The sequence below is a fragment of the Varroa destructor genome, unplaced genomic scaffold (assembly GCF_002443255.2).
Source record: "Varroa destructor unplaced genomic scaffold, Vdes_3.0 BEIS01000003.1, whole genome shotgun sequence".
NCBI classification, from domain to species: Eukaryota; Metazoa; Arthropoda; class Arachnida; order Mesostigmata; family Varroidae; genus Varroa; species Varroa destructor.
The window spans coordinates 4,792,298-4,818,805 of record NW_019211456.1 but is presented as its reverse complement, the minus strand read 5'-3'; the positions used below and the strand labels follow the sequence as shown (position 1 = coordinate 4,818,805).

At 42.0% G+C, this 26,508-nt stretch overlaps 1 protein-coding gene across 2 annotated transcripts in view; it reads right to left on the bottom strand.

Moving 5' to 3' along the window:
* Positions 1-178: 178 nt before the first annotated feature.
* LOC111248372 (uncharacterized) overlaps positions 179-26,508 on the bottom strand; it is a 74,377-nt gene continuing 48,047 nt past the window's right edge. For both annotated transcript variants that reach the window (XM_086983085.1, XM_086983086.1), the window contains 2 exons: positions 15,285-15,371; positions 179-5,980 (listed from right to left, as the gene is read on the bottom strand). In XM_086983085.1, coding sequence (XP_086839211.1) covers positions 5,921-5,980; positions 15,285-15,371 — 147 coding nt within the window. In that variant the 3' untranslated portion in view covers positions 179-5,920. The remainder of the gene's footprint in view (positions 5,981-15,284; positions 15,372-26,508) is intronic.

The following is a 26,508-nucleotide window of genomic DNA, read 5'->3' as shown; positions in this document are numbered from 1 at the left end:
CGAAGTCCTCGTATACTCTTTTCAAGTCAAATCCTTACGCCTAGGTCGTTTTTTGTAATGAGTTTTTTTCCATGGCAAACATCGATCCCAGAACAAAATCGCTGGAAACCTCCTCAACCCATTCATTTACTTGCCCTTATCTGCGAATTTATTAGAGAACAATGACCGCCTTTTCGTGTTCAAAAGAAGCAAACCAAAGAAGATAGTTTTATTCAACAGTTGTGCTAAACCGGACTCGAAGTCCGTCTCGAATGTTTTCGAACAAAGGCGTCTGAAGCCGTCGCAGGCATTTTGCAGGTTAAGCAGGTCACTGTAGATGTCGATACAAACGGCACCAGCTAGAACGGATCTTGGCTTCGGCTTACCGAACGACTAGTTTCTTCTAAGAAGGATGACCTTGCCGGTTTTATACGACGCTACTACGAAGAAAAATAGGGATTGGTCCAATCCTATATCCACATTGAGACGACATCGGGCTGAGAAAGACGAATTTTTTTTAGCATGAATCATCAAGAGACGCGGCTACGGGAAGTAGTCTGGATAATAATGCCAGGTTGTATTGGGGTACTAAGTAGATTTGACGGGCTTTGGGTGTATGAAGACACCATGTTAACATATAGTAACTGCTGTACTATGTCCTTAATGAAAGGTATGCTTCTCAAACGAAATATCCTGTTTAGCTAGAATGGCTTTAACACGATGTTTCTATCAATGGTATTGTTTTGTACGGCATTTGACAAATTGTTTCAAGCACCGTTTTCGATCCATACCAGCTATGTATCTATACGTGCATGTATTCCTCTCGAAATGAGCATTCGTAATAAGTTCAAGGAGCGTAATAAGCTTATAGTGTGTGATACTTATGTGAAAGACGTACCCTTAACAAGGGTGCTGGCCATCGTATTTTAACCGTAACTAAAAGCACATATTTAAAAACTGCTCCGAAACTGGTCAACCTGGAGATGATAAATTATTTGAAAGATAAACAGTACAGATTTGCGTATTTTTTTACTAAACCGTAGAGTGTCTTGAAAATAGGCATCTAAGGCGGGCAGAAAACAGAGAGTAGAACGTTATGCGCGGAGGTCAAGACCCAACTCTGGAAAAATCTCTGGAATGACTACAGTTACGTAGTAAATCGACAAAAAACGAAAACTCAGAATAAATTGATAAAAGGTCGCGAAAGCTTTGATTTTTGATGAGCAGCGTGAGACGAGCTTGCCCATCATCAAACAAGCGTCAAACCTTCCTAATCTAGAAGACAGCTTAAGCAAACAGATTCTCGCATCGTAAGGATGCCAGATGGACAACCCATCCGGCATCCTTACGAGAAGGATCAATCTGTTCATTTTCACAAAGTAATAACCTCTCTGTTGATCAAATTTATTCATACGGCTTTGAAATGTACTCATGTTTTCTAAGATTAGAGCAATAATTTGTTCCAAGAAATTTACCTGTATTGCTTCTTTAGGGGAAAAGTTATTACCGTGCTTGGTAGCAAGCACAACTGAAGTACTGCTAAATGTATTAAGTTAATTTTCTAGATGAGGTCGACACGCACCAGACTAAAAGATTATACGTTCGGTTAAATAGTCCGCTACCGCCAGGCCGTAAGGTGCCCCCACACATCTAAGAATTCACACAAATTATATTAACGAAATGCTCAAGTAAGCTTATTTTTCTTAAATTACTACGAATCTGAAGGTAAACTCTATTGTACGACTACTCATATTTAATACTTCAACATGTTACTTCGAACTATTACACTTCATTGGCACCTGCTCTATACGTATATTTAGATCGGCACTGTCCAATCTTCGAGGAACTTTTTTTTAAGTATAATCTACACTTAAAATCAGAACGCAGTGAGGAGGCCGTTGTGTGGGTTCATAAGCATACTGTAAGGAACCTAGAGCGGTTCTAATCTTCGAGTGTTTATAAAGCTTAAGGCCATCTGCGTATATGTGATACTACCGGGAATTTCATTTTCGTTCCTAATGGACAGATTTCTGGCTTGTCGAACCCATTCGTAGCGTCAGACTTAGCTTCTCTCGTAGTATTCAGTAGTCCAAGTAGACTCTGATATCTGACATTTAGAGTCAATGTCTTTTTTTCTGACATAATACTGATAACTGACATTTAGCGGCGGCGATAAGCTACCGCTAAACACTTACAGTCGTGTCGGTCGTTATATATATATATATATATAAGAAAATGAAACTTTTTTTTTGAGAATTCAGTCTACTTGAACTATTTTCGTGATGTGTCAGGTTATCCGAGCCTATAATCACGAGCAATGAAAAAATCTATGAAGCGATTAAGACGATCACCTAAACGCAGCGCGGTTCCTACCGGCAATATCGGGATCGTAAATCGTGCGTCGTATGGAGAACATGCAGATAACGTCCACTGCGGTGATCACGCATTGGAAAAACGCAGTATATATAATGGAACAACAACAACAACAACAAAGAGCCATTGATGTCTAGCGATGGATGTTGAGAAGCAAGCCATAGAGGTTTGGCCCCCCATGCCTCTCTGTCGAGACTGACACGAAACCATGAGTTAGCTGTTGATCTATCGTTTCCATTTCTTCTTCGTTTACGTCTCTACGTTGGATTTGCGGTTTTCGAAATCGCACAAGTATTGAGCTAGTTGCCTCGTTGACGCTTGGTGAGCGCAAATAGCGAGTCTGAATGACTTCTTTGTTGTGACTGTCGTAGCGGTTTCGGCCATAGTAGCAGCAGTCGTAGCATTTAGTACGCTGACTGTGAACAGGTTCTTGCGCGGGTTCCAAGGAAATAATGAAATAAGATGGAAGAAACGAAGTTGTTGATCGTCTGCAGTGCGCAATAACATCGCTACGCAAACAATTATCACCAGCCAGGCTGTGTCAGCCACCTGGTGTTCCTGCAGCCGGCTATTATTCTACCGGCTACTTGGTTCCTGGGCTGGTTGTATCCTTCTATCATCTAACTGTTACTTGCAGTTGTCATTTAGGAATTCCGCTTCGTCCCTGGTTTTTCCCGTACTGTAAAGTTCGACAACTTTTCCTCCTTCCGGTGCGGCCCCTACCGTATAGCTTAAATAACGTCACACGTGTCCAGAGCGGCGTTTCAACATAACGCTTAGCAATAGTTAGATGTTCTGTTCGTGTAAGTATCAGTAATTCTAGGATGGAGACCATTAACGGTCACGGTTATCTATCATCGTACGAAAAACAAAGGAAAACCGCGCCCGTGGAGCATCGCATACTGAGACCTAATATAGATAAATTAATTGTCGTTCAATTCGATATTACGTTGCAACGTTCTAACGTATTAGAGATAGCATTACGGATAATTACCTATGTCACACCTGACATTGAAATTATCGGTTTTCTCCATGTTCACTAATCTCTTACAATTGCGCATCGACTACAGGTCAGCATAAAGGTCGTTCACACAAATTACGGGAGGTGATCAGTGGTTATGCACAGAAAGATCTATGAATAGCTGATTGTATTCGGTAGTGATTAGGAAAATATCAGTAGTAGTAGTTGCAGTAGTAGCTTGCTTGAAAAATCTACGCTTACGTTCGAGGCTCTTTTTTTAACAGCTGGGCACTTGCAGTGGATCAGACCGTGTAACTTTATGCTTTTTCTTCTGTGTTTGATGTTTGACACACGTTTTCTTTTTGATGAGTAAGCTTTCGCCCTATCGAGATTTCATTAGAGAGTATTGCATGCACAGGCGACAAGCTTGGTTCCACCGCGTGACGAGTGTCCTGCAGATTCCCAGTGGGGTTTCCATGACTCCGCGAACTATGTGCGCACGCTCACCTTGCGCTCGCCCACAGAAACGTTTCGCTAAGACGACGATTTACGGACGAACGGACGTACGGATGGATTCGCGCCGGCCGAACCGCCGCGGATGACTAGCGCCCCTAGGAATCAGCGTACGAAGGATTGCCGATGCGACGAATCGGCAGCGGCAAAAAGAACGAGTGGGGAGATCTCACGAAAAGTTCTGTTAAGCGGTAACAGCGGTGACGGCGGCAGCAGCAGCAGTTCCATAATCGATGAAGGCCATTCATCGCTGGTACTGACTTACTAACTCGTTGGCTGGCTGTGTATTGCCAATAGACGGCCAGTTGCGCATATTGTGCCGTTGTTTGGCCACATTTCATACCCGTCGAAACAGGGCTGGGCGCTTCATGAGGAACATAGCATCGCCATGATGCAGTAACCTGCAAGTAGATGCTAACGATGCCCTCTCGACTAGTATCTCAGCCTGTATGCAATAGAAGGCACAAACAGATAGGCAACATAGACGGTTGCTTAGACCTAGGCGTAACAATCTTGAGAGATTGCAAAACGATGCAGTTTGTTTAGCCGCTGGTTATCTTTTGTTTCGAAATTTCTGCTAAGACGCATTCGTTTGATAGCCCCGGTGGGTTTGTTCGAGCTTTGTTGTGTGTGCATCCAGATACGTTTGCATGGAGTGTGGGGACCAGAAAAACCAGGAGGGTCAGAAGAGGTTCCAGGGTTCGCATCGAGCTCAGTACGTAACCATTGTTACGGCAAGTAGCAGCACCGCTTCTGGTGCCACAACCATCGCTGATGTTACGACTGCCAGTTATACGGGTAATAGCAGCATTTAACATAGGTAAGACTAGATATCTTATGCGAAGCTGCTGGTACCCCCGCCTCCTATCTGCTCCACTCGGGTCAGCTCCCTTCGTCATCGTTGTTGCTGCTGCTGCTGTCTGTTCCGTAATTCGTAGCATTTCGTTGGGTTTTTTGATTACTTGCGCTAAGGGTTCGTTATCGTTGTCGGCACTAACAACCCGCGGCTACCCAACCCAACGCCCTTTCTCGCTACTACTGTTGGCGCCGCCGCCGTTGCTTTTGGTGCTTCTCCGCGCTAACGCTCGAATTTCGTGCCTCGTCCACCAGGTGTCGCTGGGAAAGTCACGACGGGAAGAACGCAGCGCCAACGGTGAGCGAGCAAACGATACGAACCGCAGAGAGTAAATCCAAAGTGAAACGCGGTAACGCGAACCTGGTTCAGTTAGTTCAGCCCGACTGGATCAGAGCTGCTCAAAGAAACGGATCGGTACACAAGAAGCCTATCTTATTTATGGTTTTCTTTGGTACGCCAAGTCTAACCTTTATTTATCAACTAAAACAAAATTTACACTGTTAAATTTCTTAGGTTTCGTCAGCTTCATGTGCTACTAACCTGTGTTTGAAGTGCATCTCATTAGTCGCCTATTGGATACGCATACACGATGCGAGGAGAAAAAAGGTTCGAGCCATAATTGTAACAGTGGGGTTACGACCGCTACGGGGGAGCAATGCCAAACCAAAAGAACTGATGAAAGGGAACTTTGGATTGTACATGGTAGTTTAATTACTTATTTGTGAAATGTTTGCCAAGTGGTTAAATTGAGTATTCGGCTAAAACTCGCTTAGGAACACGCTCGGATATACACCATCGTCGTTGTGAAGTGTATTAAGGTGAACCCGCATTGATCAGTGGTTCTTCTCTCTGTGGGTGCGTGTGTGCTTGTTCTTTGTTGTGTACGCGCGGAGTTTTTAAGAGAGAATGGTACTCAATACGAAACCTGCCTTATGAAAATGAGGATACATTTACCAGATTACTTAAAAGCAGACGAAAAATAGGTGAGTCGAATATAATACGAACAACCGTACTACTCAATGTTATCCGTATTGTTGTTGTCATGATAGAGGTGCTGAAAATTTGTAGGGCTACATAACAAGCATTACGCGCTGTGAAGTGGTCAGCGTGATGACACACTTTAGGTAGGAGTAACTGACAAACAAAACGCCGTGGTCTATTCTGCTACCGCCGCGGCTGAACGACCGACCGTCAGCCCTTACGTCCATCCCGTTTCGGCCCTTCATGCAGCGCGGCTCTCATTGTTTCATTTGCCTAGGGAAAACGGCCTGCGTTGTTGTTTTGCTGTTATTGAGGCCCTGCGGGGAGCGACGAACAGGCCAACAGATAAACGAAAATACAAACGAAATGGATTAATGACAGACGAGGTATCGGTGGACACACCGGTTAGAATACATAGGTATAATTTAATAATAATATATATTTACATAAAGCTATACCTCATTTGTAGATATAGACAGGTTCCGATAGAGATAGTGTACACACGTACATGCATAAGTACGTACATACACAGCGTTATTGAGGATACGGGATGACATATCAGTCTTGCTAATTGTTAACTTCATACTTTTAGTGGATCAATGAACGGGCAAAACGCTGCGGTTTCTAATACACCTCTATGCGCCTTTGCATATCAGTGGGATACCTGTACATTAAGGTACTCGAGATAAATAAAATCCCACCACAGAACACGTATACACGGATACGATTCGATTCATACTAAATTCGTCTACAGGCGTTGTTAAGTTAAATATACGCACAAACTGTATTCGACCCATTATGCTGAACATCGTACCGAAGTACATTGTCTTTGTGATTAGTGCACAGATACATTTGAATGATGGGATGATAGTTTGCGATTTGTATAGCGATTACAATGCTGTATAAGCTGATTACGTCCCTTAGCACCGGGATGACGGTCTAAGTGCATGGCCGCTATGGGAAGGTTCGTTGCTGCGTCTTCATTCATTCTAGATAGAACATTATCCTTTAGATACCGTCAATAAGACGAACACCGTTAGTCATAATGCGCCGTCGACATTTTGACACAAAAGCACGCTTGCCAGTGGCAGTTTCCTTCATGTTTATTACCCTGCTGCAGAAACAGAATAATTAACGTGTCGGTACTACAACTGAGAATTTATTTTCAGTAAAATGTAACATTTACTAATGTTGGAGGCGACTGATGTGCTTATTTCCGATACCAGCCTTCGTCGATCCGAATACAAGGAATCCATCCTCGTATTTAAAGTTAGTCTCTGATTGGAATGAAAATGATGTTGAAAGCTGTTCACCTCACTAACTTCGGACGACAATTTCTATTTCAAGTATTCCTTACAGATTTTTTTTCTATGTGACCTACTGTGGCCGTACTCAAAACATCTACGTTATGCTTAAAAGTTTCTCGATAACTTTAGGCGAACCGGTGATAATGGACCTTGTTAGGGTCATCGAAACTCGGAGCTTCTGCATTTATTTGCCGCTGTACCATAATCAACCTTCTTTTACGGAATGCTTTTGGTTTTGAAGTTTGTCTCGTATTCTCACATATATTTAAAGTCGTTGTCGCTGCGAGTGTAAACTAATTCGTTAAGCATGAAATATCTCAGGCAGTCAAGAAGTCCACTCGAGCTATTTGCTTGCCCCGCTCTCTCTCCGTCTGTTCATGCCTGTGCAGTCTCAATCAAGTGCGTTCACAGCTTTAAGGATCTCATAGATCTTCTTCTGTAGAAAAGCATTTTCTTTCACAGGGAATATCTAGAGATATTAGGTACATCACATTGATGGTCCCTTTCGCCAGGATAAGGTCCTTTGTTTTTTTTCGTTCCTGTCCTGAGCACGAACCGGCGGCGTAGGTTTTTCCGTATTTGCCTTTTGTGTGTAAGGCAGAGTTGATAGAAGTGGTAAAAAGCTTAAGGGAATGCCGGGTTAAGACGTTAAAGTACAGAAAACGACGTGTCCTTTTCGCCGCTTGCCGATGGTTGGCTTTTTTGAACCGATGCTTACCTAGGTTGATGTTTGTTTTTGGTCCCGTTTCTTTGTAACTGAGTTCGTGCTTAAATGTAGAAACGTTGCCATGGCCAGGTCGCAGACTGCAGCTGCTTTCCGCCTGATCGTAGCATTATCGTACATCAGAAACACAAAGCCAACACCAGAAGCAGTCGCCGACTGAGTGAAACACTCTGGCGGCAGACGATTTTGAGTTGAAATTATTCATTTCCAAAGTTCGAACTGTTCCGGCTTTCAGTACCTTTGTGTGCATCGCAGTGGACCACCTTTAGAACCCCAGTTCTTCATTTTTCCTCCACCGTTCGAAGACTTCGGTGTATTTCGTGATGCTGCTGCTGCTGCTGCTGCTGAGGATCAGACTAGTCGCTTCAGTCGCGATGGGCATGGAACGCTGGTACTGATCTACCATTTTCTTTCGTTCTTTGCAGTTTAACGTTTTCCTTTGCCGCGTTTTCTTTGTTGATGCAGAAAAAATATTCGTCATCGATTCTTCGCTGCTGATGATCTGCTGTAACAACAAAAGCATCGATTTGACGACGTAAAAAAGTCCATCGATGATTCAAATGTATCCCGGTCGCATGTCGGCTAACGAAGATCGCTTTGGCATCCGAAAATCGTCGCAGCTACCGGCGACAAAATGACGACGCAGAGAAGAATTTCTATGAGATGAGCGTTAGTCGTTCAATCTTTCAGGCCATCTGTCTGCCTACAAGGATCATTTCATCCGTTAGCGAAATATTATTATACATTTCATATATTTTATGTTTCTATCTGATAAATAGAACATGCATATATATAGATATCAGAAATTGGAAATATCATTTTGCGCTTTAGAGATGTTGGCGACTGGGGAACTCAATTATGAAATCGGAAGTCGTTACTGCTGTTGTTGTGGTTCTCGCCAAAAGGAATAGCGAGTAACACGATGTAATTATTGAGGTTACACGGCGAATTCATAAAGCAGAAAAACTGGACCGCCATACTCAGAACGGGACCAAGTGCGCTCACTTATCTACTACCCGAAGGTATTACGGTCGTGTATTATATTCGGCATCAATAGTATACTTCTAGCTATTATAGAAAAGATAACCCAGTATTACTATCGTTTTTCTTTTCAGGCACAACAGTTTTTTTTTCTTAAAAGCGTCGATTGTTTATGTATATACAAGAGCGGTGCTATGCAATTTTTAATTGAATACAATTACATTCTACTACTTTAGTGTTTATTTTATGTTTCAGTTTTTTTTTTATCAATGAACTGTTCATGACTACACTAGCACACAAATGTGTATAACGTCATATATTCCAATGTGTTGGTTAAAGCTTTCGTTGCTTCCGTATTAAGGATATGGTTGGACACACAGTCCATCGTAATACATGAAAAAGTAACCTAAATTTAACGTTTTTTTTTATTTCTACAAAAAACATTCTTACTGAATTTGCTTTTAAACGAAATGGACATATTTTTATTAGCTGTCAAGAGCATATCTAACATTATCATATACGCACTCTGAACAGGTGACAGCCTGAGGTTCGATGGCAATAACGAAAACAGAGAGAGAGAGAGAGAGAGAGAGAGAGGGGGGGGGGGTGCTATAGCTGACTGACAGCCACGAGCCACTGCAACTACAATGTTTTCACGCCATTTCCGATAGTCGTCAGCCGAATTTGTCATGTAGAACCTGGTACTAAAATGCCATGCAAGCACTTCTATCGAAGATAGTCATTGATCGATATAGGAGCCGACGAGGTCTGGAATAGTCAGGCGAAACTAGAAGTAAAAAAAACAACGAGTCATGCTAACCTGGATCTGACTTACTTCAGGTACTATCGTCGCTGGCTGCTTCTAGCTGCCAGTCTATTCACCCACATGTCTTGTTCCACGCATTTTGGACTCACTCAGTGCACCCGAATATCAACGACGTCTATATATAGGAACGACTACTACTTTTCTTTTTTTTTTGTTTTAGAGTCAGCGACGTGCTCGATCTATCTGTATTCTCGGCACTGGCTGACGTGGTCGAGTATTTAAAACGTCTTTATCTTCTTACATATTAGTATATGCCTGATGCCGCTTCTCAATTGCTGCCTCACAGTAAGCGCGTATATATCTATATACTTGTAGCCTTCAAGTCGTTATGTTTACTAAAACAGCGACGATGACAATATTAACAAGAATAATATCGAAATTTTACTTTTCAAGGGTCTACCACCTTTGTAGCGGTTGTCGACCTGTACGGCAGTCATAATTTGGAATGGATTGAGCGGTGGAGACGGACCGCGATCTCCAGTGGAGTGATAGGAGTGTTGAAAATAAATGTTTATTCATTGTTTTTATTGTTCGTTAACGGTGATAATGGCACTTGGCAGTATTCCCAAGCAGAAGCTGAATATCTACGTTGATATTTACCGGTGAGGAGAGTAGCTAACGAAGAAAAGTTAGGTTACCGTTGTCGTTGTTGATGAGGACGAAAACAAATTTTTGGCTATCATAAACGACGGCACGAGGAAGCGTTGTTGCGTCCGCGGATTAGGATCTCTGTATGTATTTATATAGTGTAGCCGTAGATCTTTATGAACGCGCGCAATGTTATATGTCTATATGTTTAAGAAAGATAAATGATAAAATAGCCAAAAGATAGTGCAACAAAAGTTCAAATCGAAGTAGTTATTCAATACTTGCTGGGCTATTTTTCACAGAACACAGGATAGATTTGTTTTTATACTCTACAAATGATTATTTTCGTCTTTCTAGCGAAAAGGAAACCGAAACATCTAATCAGCGAGATACTTCTGTGCAGATATATATATATGTCGTACAGTTCTATCCGAAAAATCGAAAAGAACTACATGGCACATTTTCATTGAGTATTCATCCAACAACATCGACTAATTGATGCCATCAATATTCTCTGTAATCTATTTTGGGAATACTTTAAAATCCAGATGTGAAAAAGACGCGTTTTATTTCTCACTGTTACATGGTCGCTGTTAATGCAGTGGCTGATGTTGGTCTTCCTATGCAACATCAAACGGTATTTTTTTTGTGCTGAATATCCAGTTTCCCCAACTTACTTGATTTCTATAAACTTATGCGTACAGCTTGACTGTGTAGTATCACTGATATTAGTGTCTATCACTTACTAGTGATATTTTTTCGAAGAATCTTGCCACTCCAAATAACAGTTGTCCTAATCACGATTGTTCCTTATCGCCTGTTTCATTTCTTGCTCGTCGCTTTTCACTGGCTCTTCTTTCGCCTATTAGATCCTTCCCTCAACCATAAAAAATACTTGTCCACGTAATTTTCGTCTTGTCGTTCCCTAACAGTTCGAGTCACTCGCTCGTGTCGAACGCACAAGAGAACCCGCCCCATAATAAAAGCACAAAACAATGCCAGTCATCGAACACCGAAGTAAATGAAGACAGACCCTCGTTGCTTTCGTTTGTTGCGTCGTTCTACAGCGTCGTGGCTCGATCAAAAGCGATCTGACACAATTCAATACGACTCTATCATTGGAGCGCCATGGTCATTACAGAAAGGCTCCGCTCGGCGTCTCGTCTGAGCGCTAAGTAATAGAAATGCACATAGACACATGCAGACATACAGGTTCTGTGTCTCCGGCCGAGCAGTGTGACGCGTGTTTCGCGGGTATATATAGTGATATGGCATACGTATGATGATGGTGACGCGCGCTAGTAGCGTTCAGCTATACAACATTTCACAAAGTACTAGAAGCAGTTGTCGGATGGGAGCAACAGCGAGCTGTTGAAAGTCAGACGACGAAGGGTTATGGCAGTAAGTATCTAGCCAGCAGCTGTACTAGCGCTGGTTGAAGCGCCCCTGGTGAAGTTGAGGTTTGAGTTGACCTCGCGGAATTGACTGGTTGTCAGTCGTGTTCTTGCCGTCGATGCAATCGACGTCAGTTAGGTGATGGGGTCGGCTGCTGTTAGCTAGGCTTTTTTGTGCCTGTTTTCGTTTGTAAAGGTCGGAGAGATCTACGACGACGATGATGATAATGGGAAGAACACGGAGTAGACAATGGTGAAGACAACGATAAAAAAAAGCAGGGGATAGAGGCTAGTGAAAGAAGAAAAATGAAAAGAGCTACCAGAAAAACACATGTTCAAAGAAAGGCAGAAACAAAAACAGGCACTCGGTTTGGCCGAAGCCTTCAGGGTCCGGTAGGGTCCCGCTTTTTCATCGTAGTCTGTTCGTAACTGTAACTATAATAGTTGTAGTGGCAGTAGATGGGACGAGCGTACGCACGCAGTCGTACCACAACGACAGCAGGAACACATCGTCAGACTGACGCATCGCACGGCGTAGGTTAGCGGCGCAGCCCTTTGGCCACTGAGCAGCAGTTACCAATAACAACAACGGGCAGCATCGATGCCGTTTGTCTCTCGGAAGCTGCGGTAGCTGAAGGCAGAGACCTTCTTCTAGAAACATGCTTTACCAATAGGGAATAGCAACTGATGCCTTTGTTCTTTTATTTCTTGTACTAGCAATTTCATTCTGCCTGCGGGTGTAACGCCTCTATACCTCTGCTACTGCATGTCTATTTGCTAGCCAAACCACAAAGTTGCCGTTGACACCTACCGAGACAACATGCGGCGTGTGATTAACTTCGGCAGATGGGTTCTGCCAGACATCGACATTGCTGCATAACTACTTCATCTATTCCTGCCTTACTACAAACATCAGTAACAGAAATGATGACACATGTATCCTGGTGCGTATGCATGTGTGTCTCTCTATGTACTACACTTCAAACCCCCCAGTTTCAGACCATTAAACAATGTTGCGACTGCAGCGATGACGACAATGAACGTGATGAAACAATATAATCAATAACAATCTAATAGTTGACTTTGGTTAGATGTCTTTCTTTATTTTGTTATTATCTATTATTCATGAAGGTGTGGCGTCGCTTGTTTCTGGATTGGGCTAGTAATAAAAACTAGTAAAAAATATTTTGAACTGAGCCTTTCGTACGTGAGGTGGTTCGCTGATTCAGCTAATAAAACAGTTTGGCTTTTCTTGCTGAATTTCTACCGAACATACGATAAAATCTAGCTCAAGACAAGCGAATAAGGAAAAAATTCATGGATGAACTGATCAGTTTGCCTTCAGACACGGTACACAGAGAATCGTAGTTAAAATGGCGAGTCCCTTACGGTTTAGCAGTTGCTAATTTATTGGAACAATAACCTATTTTCAATAACCCTTTGGTAGGATCACTTTTTTAGCCAATTGCTTCTGCAGGGCTAAATTCACTAGATGACCACACACATGTGTGCGCCTTGACAACCGCGTGAATTTTCTGCCAGCACAACGCCTCAAAAGCCATAATACTGCTTGCGACTTACGTTAGCTTTATAGGCCGATTTTTATTTCGAAAATCGTTTTTCCACTTTCTTTTTGTATGTCTACTTTCCGTAGAGGCCATTTTTTGTTCCTTTATAATCTAACATTGTTGCTAGTAGGTCTGTGATAGAAATGCTACACATAAATACGGCTCTTCCTGAGTGGCCATGGCCTCCTCCTGAATTGCCTAGTACCGAAGCTTAGGTTAGGCATGAACACCGTTTTTCTGCTTTATTAGACCCCCCGTAATGGTGAATCTCAAAATCGTTCAGAGCACTCTGAGATCCGACAGTTTTCTCCATTGCGGCCATTCAAATGTGACGTTGTTAACGCTTTTTTGTCTCGGCTTTTTTTGCTGCTCCGCCTAAATGGTCGCATGAACATTGGAGCGTTTGGTTGATCGGTTCCTGCTTTCTTTCGTATCATTGTTTATATTATACGGTAGATGCACGCAGCCTTTGGGGGTGGTCCTGCTCCAGTGGGAGACTGTTTGAGATCCGATGTTTGCGGCTCAGGTGGCCCGCCCTACCGCAGTCAGATCTACGCCGGCGGCAGACAAGCAACCACTGGCAAACGAAGTCCGACTTCAAGCATACGTGTTCAATCGTGAATCGGATGAAAACGAAGCTCAAGGAAAGGGATTAATGTTGCCTCCCTGATTCCATACGAAACGATAAATACGCAGATTGTTGATAAAGACTACGATCTACAAGCGATTCTTACAGCAGTATATTTGTTAAGACAAAGATGACAGGCAAAGACCTTAAGAGTAAGCAGAATTATTCAATGGATTCCGCTTGTCAATGATTTTACTTGCTGCCCATGCAGCCCTCTCCGAGTTGCGATAATGGTAATCCCCGTGCCAAATAGCCATATGAAAAGTTCTATCTTAGTTCGATTATTCATAGATATTTACCAAACTGTGATCAGGTACTATCATCAAACACAGTACCGTAACATTATTGATCGTGCTCATGATACCACAGCTGAAAATTGGGGCTAAACGTTTTTTTTAGAAAGCTGGTCGGAGGCTTTACAACAGGTTCCATCTACACCACCATTCTAACTGATATCCAGATGAATGCGAACACGACCTTTGAGTGAAAGAGTAGTCAGTAGGTAAAGACGCCACTTGACCGGCTACAAGCGATTTCTATACTTCAATTCATTCATTTCGTAGCTTTTCTCTATTGGGTTCCAGAAAAACACAAATGTTCCTGCCTTTTGAGAATGTGCTACTTCTATTTTTTGCCATTACGATTATCATTACTATTTTCATTTTCGTTTTTCTCATGCATCACTCTTCGTTCATTCAAATGCTAAGTAACCATTGGATCTGCAAACTAGCCTGAATAGAACAACGTGCCAAATGAAACAAGACAAGACGACAACTATTTTACGTCATTGACACTCGCAGAGTTAAAAGCGCTGCGATATGAGGACTCCCCTCCTGCCAGATAGCTGTCACCTTTGTCATAATAAAAAAAGAATGAACCCGAAAAAAAGATATCAGAAGCTTCCTAGCAGCTGATCAGAGTCCTGGCGTCGAGAGTCCAGCATCATATAGTATACTACCGTACACTATTTTACAGCTTACGTAAATATTCGTTGAGTGAATGACTGAAGTAAAAGAGGTGTTTAAAAAATCTATTGCCGAAGCAACTGTTTGACACGCTTATCTATTTTAACGTTTTTTTGAAATAGCATAGGTACGCTGAAGTTCATCTACAATACAGTAACTTCATATTTAGGGTTGCGTTGTGTAATTCAGTTGATTCACTACTACCACTCCTGGTCTCATTGAGTCATCTCCTGCTGTTTAACGTGTCTGTCTCATGCGCTCAACTTCACTGCACGCAATTAATAAATTTATTCGGTTATGATTTATATCCATATTACATAGTAGCAGTCAGATCTCGAGAATGTCCTCTATACCCTTAACGAAAATAACATGCTAAAAAGTAGACTTATCTAGCAAATATACGCTTAAATCGCACTCATTCACTCACTAGAAATTTATCTTTGATAGCATACATCATTGTGATGATATTATTGTTATCAAAAATGGTTTTCTTGCTCTGCTTTTGCTTCCTCGTTACCATCGGAGGCCGCGGCCTGAGCCGTCCTGAGCTTCTTGGACCTTCCCTTCAGCATTGCACACTATCACCACTGCAAGTTCTATATAGGCTCTGTCTGTACCTTGAGCCTCAACGACAACTCACCGGCCAATGCGCTGGTGGCGATTCTGAAGATGACGGTTTACCCGGCCAAGTCCACTGCTGCGTGCGTGCCATCAACATCGCGGCTCGCTGAAAAAGTAGTTCAAATGGCGCTGTTTAACTGACAGAATAACCGATCCACTGCTTCGTGCTTAAACGGTCTATCGACTCTGGCGAGAATGCAACTTTCGTTTCAAGCTTTGCCGCTGCCTGTACGGCTCACAACAGATAGCCCTTTCGACAGTCACGCTATCATTACTCGAAGGTGGTGAAGCTGGCGTCGCGACTTCTGCCTAGTGCAAATCTTCTTGGATATCCTTTTTTGATATACTTGAATCACAACTACAGAACTTAAGGAGGTTTCGGCGTTGTTGAAGTCTTTAAAGCAAACACAGACATGACACAGCAGAACAAATGAGATGCGCCTTTGACAGTGAAATATCCATTATATATCTACAATGACGGCAGACAATGCGAGTTCTAGCTGTCGGGCATAACTAGATCATGGGAACGGATCTGACTTGTTGTCTAGGATGGACTGCGTATGCTGTGCTAGGTGGTTGTTTTTAAACCGCAAGGGTTTTAGGGACTGTCTCGAACGGGGTTGCTTCCATGACCAAGCCTTGCTATCATATAATTAGGTATAACTACCTAATAATCCATATCTTCGGAGAAAGTCGCAAGCAAATTCAACTTCATGAGTTAGTTCCTGCTATCGTTCCCGTATCGCAGCGATCACAATGTGCGTAAGGGGTTTGCATTTTGTTTCACTTTACTCATAAGTTGATCTCTAAAAACTTTCTACGAGGCGAGCGCAGTGAAACCATAGTGGTGCCCCCTGTTTTCGACAGGTATTCTTTATGATCGCCTAGCAATCTTAGGCACTATTACTCGATAGAGTAGGGTCTGCAGTCGATATTTTTCTTCATGCGAGAATCGATCGACAAAGTTCGACTGCACCAATCATCGGGCAGTTTGCAGACGATCAGTCAGCAACAGCGGAATACATACGTATATAAACTTTATTAAATATGTATATAAGGTAAAGGCCCCATCATTAGCGCAAAAAGGAAGGAGAGCGGAGCTCTGCCGTCTCGGCTTGTCACAACATCGCCTATTGTTTGCTATGCTTGTTATTATACTATTGTGATAGCAATAATAATGCTAATCGTTATTATGATATATTAATATGACGTAGTTGGCCTGTGCACCGCAGACAAGAATACTGTTACAGGCTTTCATTGTGTATTTGTGTGTGTGTGTATATATATATATATATAAATTAGATTTTTATACGTGGTTTAATAATTGTACACCCGTTTTGTTGAATCGTTTAAGATTGAATGATATTTTTTTCATAAAATTGCTCGCAGTTATTCTGGATCGACATATATATATATATATATAAATCTAAACGTCGTAGGCGTTGAGGAACATCATGGGTGCAAGTCCGATCAAGATCATTTTAGTCACGTACGAAGATGGTCCTTGAAGCCAGTATAGCATTCCGGTTCTACTAACGAAATAATAAACACAACTTTATAATGAGCTACATTTTGCCTACGCCAATACTAGATACATTATGTGCAAAAGAAAATAAAGTCGGCTGCGTTTTGAGGTCCATTTGAGAATTTGGCATAAAGGAGAAAAACGAGTCCAGGTTCCAATATTCTTTAACTAGGTGGAAGGGGGTTCTCATAATTAGAGGGGACGATTTTCGTGGAGCTGGATTGGTTCATCTTGCTATAATTAGATCAAATGATTGAGTTATGTTTACCAAATACGTAGAGCACGAATTCGTAAATATTGGTGGTTAAGTGACTGTGCCGGTAGCATGGTTCTTTCATCTAGCTTACCAACTAAATTTTCACTAACGGCTCCGATAGAAGTGCTTACCCATCAGCACACCGCAACTGATCGTGTACAGAAACGAACATACAGAAAAGCCTACAGCTTCTGTTATTACAATCGCTTAATACCAAAGTATCGGTAGCAATTCAGTAGAGAGCTCCGTCGTCACGTCAGACTCACGAGCAAACCGAAATGTTACTACCTATAGGAAGTATTCATGAACGGCAACAAATACATTTATTATCTATTTTCTATTCTATTCTTTTACTAGTTTTGTCGTCTCGCTGAAATCTACACGCACTGTTCTCATTTGTAGTTGGCGAGCATAAGCACACTGCATAGGCTTATGGACTGAAAGTGATAGAAATGACCTCTGTCCCTACAGAAGAATTTATCCGCATCAAATTTAGGTAGAGATGAGATTTCATGTTGACACCAGTTCCGTTGCAACTATTTAGAACGAGTACGACAAAAATGCCCCTCGTAATGGGGTGCGCATTCGTCAATTGTATGATCTTGAACGTCCAAACTTTGAGATGTCATTTTCATACGCTTCGCCCCCTCAGTATACATGTACAGTTCGATCGAAATAGCGTTTCATTATAGCAACGATAATTTACTTTGTTTTTGCACGATGTAATCAGACAACGCAGGACAGACTTGTGGATATTCTTCGGCGCACTTATATGTAAACCATCAGGATGATCTGCAGCTTGTACATCTATTTGCCATTTGCAGTGTTAAACACTGTTTAAGTGAGATCACTTACTGCCTGTCCCTTTTATCGATTCAGGCGCCTACGCAGCGAGCAATTTTCGTCAACCTCAAATGTAAAAGAAGCCAAAGAAAAAGATGACAATTTTTTGCTGTGTCACTTGTCCGCTACTGGCCTCCAGCCGATCTCTCGCGTTTGCGGGTCTCGGCCGCTTCCAGAATCTCTAGGCAGCTTTCAAGCCTGTCAATGATCTCTTAAAACTTACATAAACCTTGTTCATGGAAATCTGATCAGACAAACGACAATCTTTTAGCGAGACTTACCGCATCCAAAATACCCCGTAACGGTAAATATTATGCTCAATTACTGCTCGATAGCGTCAACTGCTACTATGGGTCAGCTTCGGTATAGGTTCGCATGCTTTTGTTGGTTTCAGATCTCACTGTTGTTTATTGTCGTCATGTAGGCTCGTTGCCTCTGTGCCTGATTATCGAAGCCGCAAAGACGGAGTAAAGAGAAAAGATTCCTATTTATGTTCCTTTGATTTTATCCTAATTCCACAGTGTCCATTTCACGGTGATCACCTGCTTAAAGCGAAGCGAACTTAAAGGCTTTTTGATCAGACCTATTTTTTCTTCAGTGATCAGCGTTCGGTCTCTGTCGTGTGGCTACGAAGCGAGTTGTGCTACATCCGGGCTGACACCTGGCTTCGGCGACGGAAGAGTTCCGTTAAATTTCAATTTGATTTACAAACTATTGAATTAGACAACCGAAATTGGCCAGACACAGACGGCAGAACTGTATTTATACGATGACTGAATGAAGAGAAAAGCGGCATAATTAGACAAACCAATTTTAGTCCTGTAATCGCTCTATGGTGCCTTAAATGCCACTTACTTAGTGACCCGTTGATATTCTGTAGAAGCAATAAGCAGATGGTAAATTTGAATTGATTTCGACGTATCTCATAACATGTACTGTGTTTTTCAGTACACGCAGCGGCAAATCGATCAACAGATGTACATTTTTCCGTGTTGTAAGAACTATGGAAAATGCATTTTTTTTTTTTTTTTTTTTTTAGGAGAATCGAATTTTTGGTGTCTATTAGAAATACGGTTCTTACTGACGCTTGCGATGTTACACGTGTTTATACTATTGAACTTGCATCCACTAACACATGAAAACCTGGGCCATATAAAGTATTGCACCGTTGGTATATTTTTACATTTCAGCGCAATGTTCGTGATGACTTTTCCTAGTCGTAGCGTTGTAAAGCGGTCCTGTGGCTTGGCTGCCTAGCGAAAACAAAGTCGATAAAAAAAAAAAAAGGAAAGACCAAGCCGAAGGAAAAAGCAGCACATGATCATCAGCATCGTCCTGTGAGGACTTGTGAGGCAACGCGGTGGCACTCCTTTGAGCTGCACCTGGCTCTCGCTGCAGGCACCGCGACCACTACTATGAACCTCGTCAATGTACGACTGTATTTCTTCATCGTATGGGTTCTTCCGCACCCATAGCAACTTTGCATTCATTGGATGGGTTGAATTTTTTCGACTATTTCTGCCGTTGGAAGACGTCGCTTTGACGCTTCTGCCCACACATCGTCCTTCTAAACGGTCACGATGACAACTGATGACCGCGCATGGCAAATAAGTTATGTACTCGCCTCCTCAGTGTTCTATACCTTTTCCTATTCTCTACTTAAGGGCGCTATTCACACGTGCCAAAGCACTCTGAGTATTTAAGAGACGGGTACCACTATTACGTTTTTGTTTAACGGGCAAATTCGTTAGTCGACCAAGTACGACCAACCGACGGGAAGTCATCTGAAACACTAATATTACACTATTGCTTCCTCTCTGGATTTATGTACGGACCGTGCCCATCAATGAGCCCGGCCTATAACGGTGTGGCCAAACGCTTCGCTGAAACCTACCTAGTCCCACCAGCTCTGCCGATACGCATAGACGGTGTAACATTTAAAACTGGCGGGTCACTGGCGAGTGGGGCCACAGCTATTTGAACGAACCACTGCTCGACTGACTATGCACGTTTTCCAAGCTCCCGCTAGTCGCCGTTACTACCGAGCCACTTCCTTTCCTGCTATCTATATCTCATACACAGGCAACATAGAGCACATTGGTGACTTTAACAGTAACGCCCGTTTCAACGCGTTATCGGTTCACCAGCTTCGAAGAGTGGTGGTGACGCCCGGGGTGATGACCTCACATATCGCCATCGTGGTTGGACTGTCCCGAAGAGATGCACATACCAAACACGTTCACTCTTGGAACCGTACGAGGGTAGGCGGAATGAACGAAATCGCCCTTCCTTCCTCCCCTTTAGTGCTAGGCTTAGTAAATACTGTCGTAGCAGACGATAACGACACGCTGACACCATCATGTTCACTGTGTATGGCTAATAGCCCCAGCCTGATCAACTCGTCTGTAATGGCTCGCATCCGCTAAGAGGATCGGTTCCATGCTAAAAATCAAAAGCTAATTTTATATTAAACATAGAAAGCCCTTAACACGATAAATGATGCTCCACTTTAAATAGACATTCATCAACGGTACGCTATTTTATATCGCTACCTGTAGAAAGGGGAAACTTGAAATGGATGAAACTTCCAGCGGGAGCTTCCAGCAAACTTCGCGTGCTTGCCACTGCCACTGCTGTTGTACCTCACTTGTTAGACTGCCAAGAAATGATTCCATTAGAATTGTAGTTTCCAGTTCCGTATTGGGATATGGTAGTTATGTTTTGGAATTGCCGCAGTACAATATCTATAGGAGCACTTGTTACAGAGGAAGTTTACCAAAAAACGACAAATGGTTACCTTAATGGTTGGTATTCAGTAATGTGGAATAAAAACTTCTTGATTTTATCCGCTACACGGCGTAATCATGCTTTCTTCACTTTCAATAACTACCACTTTCTCCAACACTTTCTACCGTGATTTGTTGTGCGTGAAATAAGCCCATCGTATCAGAAATAGTTGGCAATCTATAGGAAATTATTGAGGTGTTATTTGATAACTGTTTAAATATTTTCGGTATTTGAACCTAGCAGATTTTCGCAGTGTAATACGACTAAACGTCTTGCGTCCCACTTCTTGACCCACGAGTGAATAGATGTCTAATAAAAGCATATCGTTGCCCAAATAAACGATTATGAAGTATAAAGTTAATGACCAAGACCCTACCTTATCGATGACTATCATTTCCGTCAACAGTAAATAAAGTCAAATAGATAATCATTGTTCTTTAACATTCAGTTGGTTACGGCAGCAAGACAACGAAGTACAGATGCCTTCACTTCTCGTCTGTGCTCCACGTAGTTCCTAAACGGTGTTCATTGTCAGTGACACTAGATTTTGCATGTATAAATCTGGATAATGGACAGTATCTTTATCGCCATTTCTTTGTACGCCTTCAATCGGCCTTTTATCTAGAACTCAACGATATGATCCAGACGGCACCCAGCACAGAATCCACACATCTAGCGGGTTCGATACGATCATCTCAGCCCGGGCGAGTGGTGATTTGTCCTAGCAGACGGTCGACGTAACTTGCAGTTGTTGACTATACTCTGAAAAAACTAATACCTATAGTATAAAAGAGAATATTCTGCATGGGCACTCCAAATATATGCAGGTCTGTCCCGTGGACCGTCTGCTGGGAGTTCGGTTTCGTATATACGTACGCAAACAGGACTGAACGCAATAATTAAATTATAATAAATATCTTTAGGAGGACTTGATTCCCTTGTGAACGTGATAATGAGACTGTCAAAATATATCCAACGCAAAAATCTATATAACCATAAAAAAACACGGCCTTTCTTCTATTCGTGGCTTTCGTTGTTAGCTCCTTACTATATCAGTCCAAGCCATAACATCCCAGTTTTTACTATATTAGTCATGGATGGTTCCATATATGGTTTCACTGTATCTTCGTCTATCACACGAATGGAATCCGTTACGACTCGTTGGGCGCAAGCACTCTTGTCGGCTGTACATCCTGCTTCAGCCTCTGCCGGCGTGCATCCGACGTAGCGTATTAGACGACGGCGTTCGGATGAGGTCTTATTAAGATATACGCTGGACGTGGAGACGACTCACGTCACATTCTCCAGATATACCAGTAGCCATAGTCTTAATATCAGCATCAAATACCTACATATGTTGTGATATTAATACACGGTGGCTGATAGTTCACCTTGGCATTATCAGCGTGAACCATACCCATCGGTAGATGGAGTTGTGCTTGGGATGAAGATGCGGCATATATATGTACATACATACATATATATAGATATATATAGGGAGCGTATAGGTTCTACGACGTACGTATTCTACTGTGCTCACAGGATAAAGAACGATCAGCAAGTTGTATGTCGCGCAATACAATTCCTTACAGGTATATGAAAAAGAAACTAGAGACGTACTGCTGCTTTATATGATACGTGTCCAGTACGCTTCAATAGCAGAGCTCGATAACACGGTATTCAATCATATAGATATAAAACATGTCTATATGTGTACACCGGCTAACTTACGTTGGCCCAATCGAACAACGAAGAATAATTCTGCCGATGGGAATCGACATGAACTTAGTCAATAAGCCATGACTGTGCTTGAATATGATAGGCAGTAAGTAGCCACTTAACTGTAACTTATGTGTACGCGTTCGCTTAGTTCCATCTGACGGTGCATCTTTTGTCGTACGTTTCATGCGTCGAGTATACGAAGCTTATATAAATGTTGCTCAAGCGAGTTCTGCGATAATAAACAAGAATCGAAAAGAAAAAAACTGGCTTCGAATAGTCTGAAGCGTCAAAATCACGGCTGCCATCAGCCGTTGGTTCCAATCTAGCGTAGCGTTACCGAGTAGCGCCATAGCCAGCCTACATGTTGACAAACGGACAGATAGCGTTACTGGCGTCCTATATACAAGGCAAATTCAACGAACATGGACAGACATAGAAAGCAGCTTCGGTAGCGACGGTAATCAGCGTCGTCTATACTCTCAAAAACAGACGCGATAATACGAATGATGCTCTAATGGCCATGTAAATTCAGTTGGTACCATTGTTTTATAAGTATGTGATTATATCGTGATGCCGCTTGTGTCGCACGTCAATTTAAGCCTCTCTGACTGTTATCTCAGCCTCCGCCATCTCGTCCATATCGGCTTTGCGAACTGTCCAAAAACGTAGGCATATATTTAGATGTCGCAAAACGTTCTCATAACATTGCGTGACCTTTTCGCAAGTTATCAAAACCAAGTGGAGCTCTTTGTAACCCAGTATAAAATATAGCACTTACTAACAATTTCCATATCGATAAACGTGATATCTGTGTCAAGTATGAAATTTTCCGACCTGCCTATATTTATCTCACATTTTGCCGAACTTCATCTACAATTGCAGTATTTGGGGCTTCAACTAAATTGATGTTATTACTATTACCGGTAACGTGTAAGTAAAACAGTGCCCCTTTACAAACGATGCGTCTGTTAGGAGATTTCAGAGTGATCTCGTTGTTGGAACTTGTTGCCTTTAATTACAATGACATCATCGGCGATGTCCTACGAGTGTGCAGCTACAATAGCAGCGGCAGTCCCCCCAGCAAGAACAATAAGCCACGATTGCGAACGCTTGGGGCTCGAACGTCTCGCGAGCTAGAAACGAGTGAGCTCGGGCGAACGAGTTCAGAGATGCAAGCAGCGATAATAAATGTTGTGCTTTGTTTCAAACACGACATAATTAAAGAACCTGATGATAATAACCTAAAGGTAGACAAATCCGACCGTGATCGATGCTTAATCCAGCAAGCGCATATATTTAAATTCGAAGGTAAACGGCAAGACGGCAATGAATGAGGACAACTGCGACGCATAATATTGGTGCATCGATCTCTGAAGGGACAAACAAATTTAGGAACGACGACGTTACCGGCCTGTTCCGACGTTGGCGCGAAGTCCTTGCGAACGTATCAATCGATTTTAACGTTCGGTCACCATCGATAATCAGAGTGAAATGCAGTAGAAGACAAGGCAAAAAGAGACAACCGGTCTTAAAATTCGAAGGTATCTGTATCTATCCTTATCTAAAAAAAAAACGACACGAAAAGGGAGAGACAGACTGACATAAATATTGTGAGCGTAAAGTGAACGCCGTTATCCCTCATAACTATGAGCTGCTTGTTTTTTAGAAATCATAGAAAAAATAGAAATAAAAAAAAAATTGAAACATAGAGCGAAGTTCAACAAGCAATGAGGAACTTTGATTTTCCACCTAATTGGAATTGTCGGCGGGGCGGCTAAATTAACACAGAATTAGAAATATGCCTTATATAAGTTCATTCCGTTCGATCCTCCATGTAACATCAAATATCTACGTAAATCTGGACACATCGATGTCCCTGACACAAAGGTATGATGCACGAGTGTCGTACTGCAGAGCACGACAATGCTCTAGCACTAATGCTCTCTTGAAGACTGTGACTCAGTTTGCCAGCTACTATATGGTTCAATGCGACCATCAAAAGTATGGAGTGTGGGTGTCCTCCGTCTGACATACACAGTTTGAATTCGAGTTCAGTCACAACTCCCCCGAAAATTTGATGGGGAGCAACCGTTGAATAGCAACTGAGGCAACACCCGCGCGTCTCCTGGATTGTTTACTATCATATTCAGGGATTACGTACACACATACACAAAGACCGTGCGCGAGAACTCGAGAGCCGTTAAAGACGCGAAAACGAGGCTGACGCACATTGATATGGTACTTTCAACTGGATAAAGGTGACGTAACCTATGAACAGAAGATCAATCCATATGTGGAAATACTATATTTTACGCACGTTTACGATACATCGTTTCTATTTAAGGTGTCTGCACGTTGAATGTTACGTCTAATTTGGCAGATGTTCTCTGAAAGACGACTTTTTATCATCAGATTGGGTAGGATTCTCTCATAAGACATGCTCTACCACGTAGGCGGGATGAATCCAAGAGATGATACAAAAAGGCGCCACGTATATGAAACCTCTGTTGTGCTTCAATACATTGACGTCGAGTTATTTACAGCACGAAAACTTATGTCTCCTCCAGTGACTGTAGATGAAACATAGCCTATATACTGTGCTTTGTTGAGCACAAGCAATTTCAGTTTATGATATTTTTCATTTTTCAAATAAGTCTCTTTACAATTTTAGTTTTGTCTCGTCCCCGTATACCACTCGCCAGTATCATCGGGTTAGTGTTAATAACGATCGACGTATAGGGTAAAGCTAGAATACCCAATCGACCACGTTCCTGAAGTCATATTTAGAAATATCTAGCTAAAGAAACATGTTACAGGCTTTCGATCACCTAATGAATTACGATATAATCTTGGACAAGTCTACCTCACTGAAACCGAAATTAACCGTATACGCATTTGAACAGCACATTTATAGATAGATGGATAACAACATGATCAAATGCAGCACAGAATGCGTTCCCACTTCAGCTTCTATATAAATGATTACATTATTTATGTAGTACTACGGCGTGGAATTGACGAGGAGTTCGTCTCGGTACACCCCATACCCGGTATCTTTGCCTGTTATATATGCATAATTGCCTTCATAAAACCTATCACGTCTATGTATTTTGTATGTGTACTGATGAACGTCTCCACGATGACGGCACCTGCGGTGAAGGCTGGCATCAACTGAAAAATATCATTACGACTTCGTTGTGACTCAACGAAATGTTGCAGCTACGAAGTGTTCACATTGCGCCACACGTCGTCATTAACTATAATTAATTAGTGGATAGATAGCAGACAGAAAAGGCACTAAAGGTAAACACTTTTCCGTCCAACTATGCACCCATACTGTTTTTACAATACATACTAAAAATGTTCTTATCGTTTCTAAAAAAAGACAAAACTCATTCGGGTAGATGTATCGCTAACTTGCTATCAATGAAAAATCAAATTTGGCCTGTATTTCTGTTAATTTTTTAGTTAGTTATATGAAAATTAGAGCTTAATCGTCAATATCAGCCGCTTAGAAATCATTGCGATATAAAATAAATAAATTAAAAAGTAAATAAAACAATCGGATGCTATATATATATATATATATATATATATATACAGCAGTATAAAATCGACAAGCGCAGCTTCTCTTCAATACAGGTTTTTGCTACGCTTCGTTTCTGATGATTACGAACTTTATACTTGCACGAATGCTGAATAGAAACGGCATGCAATCAACATTACTGCAAATGTATATAAATAAAAAAATATGAAGTAACGTATGCTGTTCTAAGCTTGGGTGTGTGCACGCGTTAATCTCTCTGTAATTTGTTTCATCTTGACAGGTCCGCTTGTTCCAACTAACGGTCGCATCGTTGAGCACTATTAAAGCCGTTTCCAAGTTAGGCGGCAGTTGATTGCCTATTTTCTTTATGAATCAAGTTGTGATAATTTATCATTATTATTTGCTCTTGTGTATAATCACCCCACGAATGCTGTGGAATGGAGCGATGAAGATTGGTTAACCACGGAACGCCTCCTCACGCGTACCGTTGAAAGGGACTCCAAGTCGACGGAGGGTCTAGAACTTGACATTTATTTTGGACTCCTTTTAAGTTCACTTCAGAA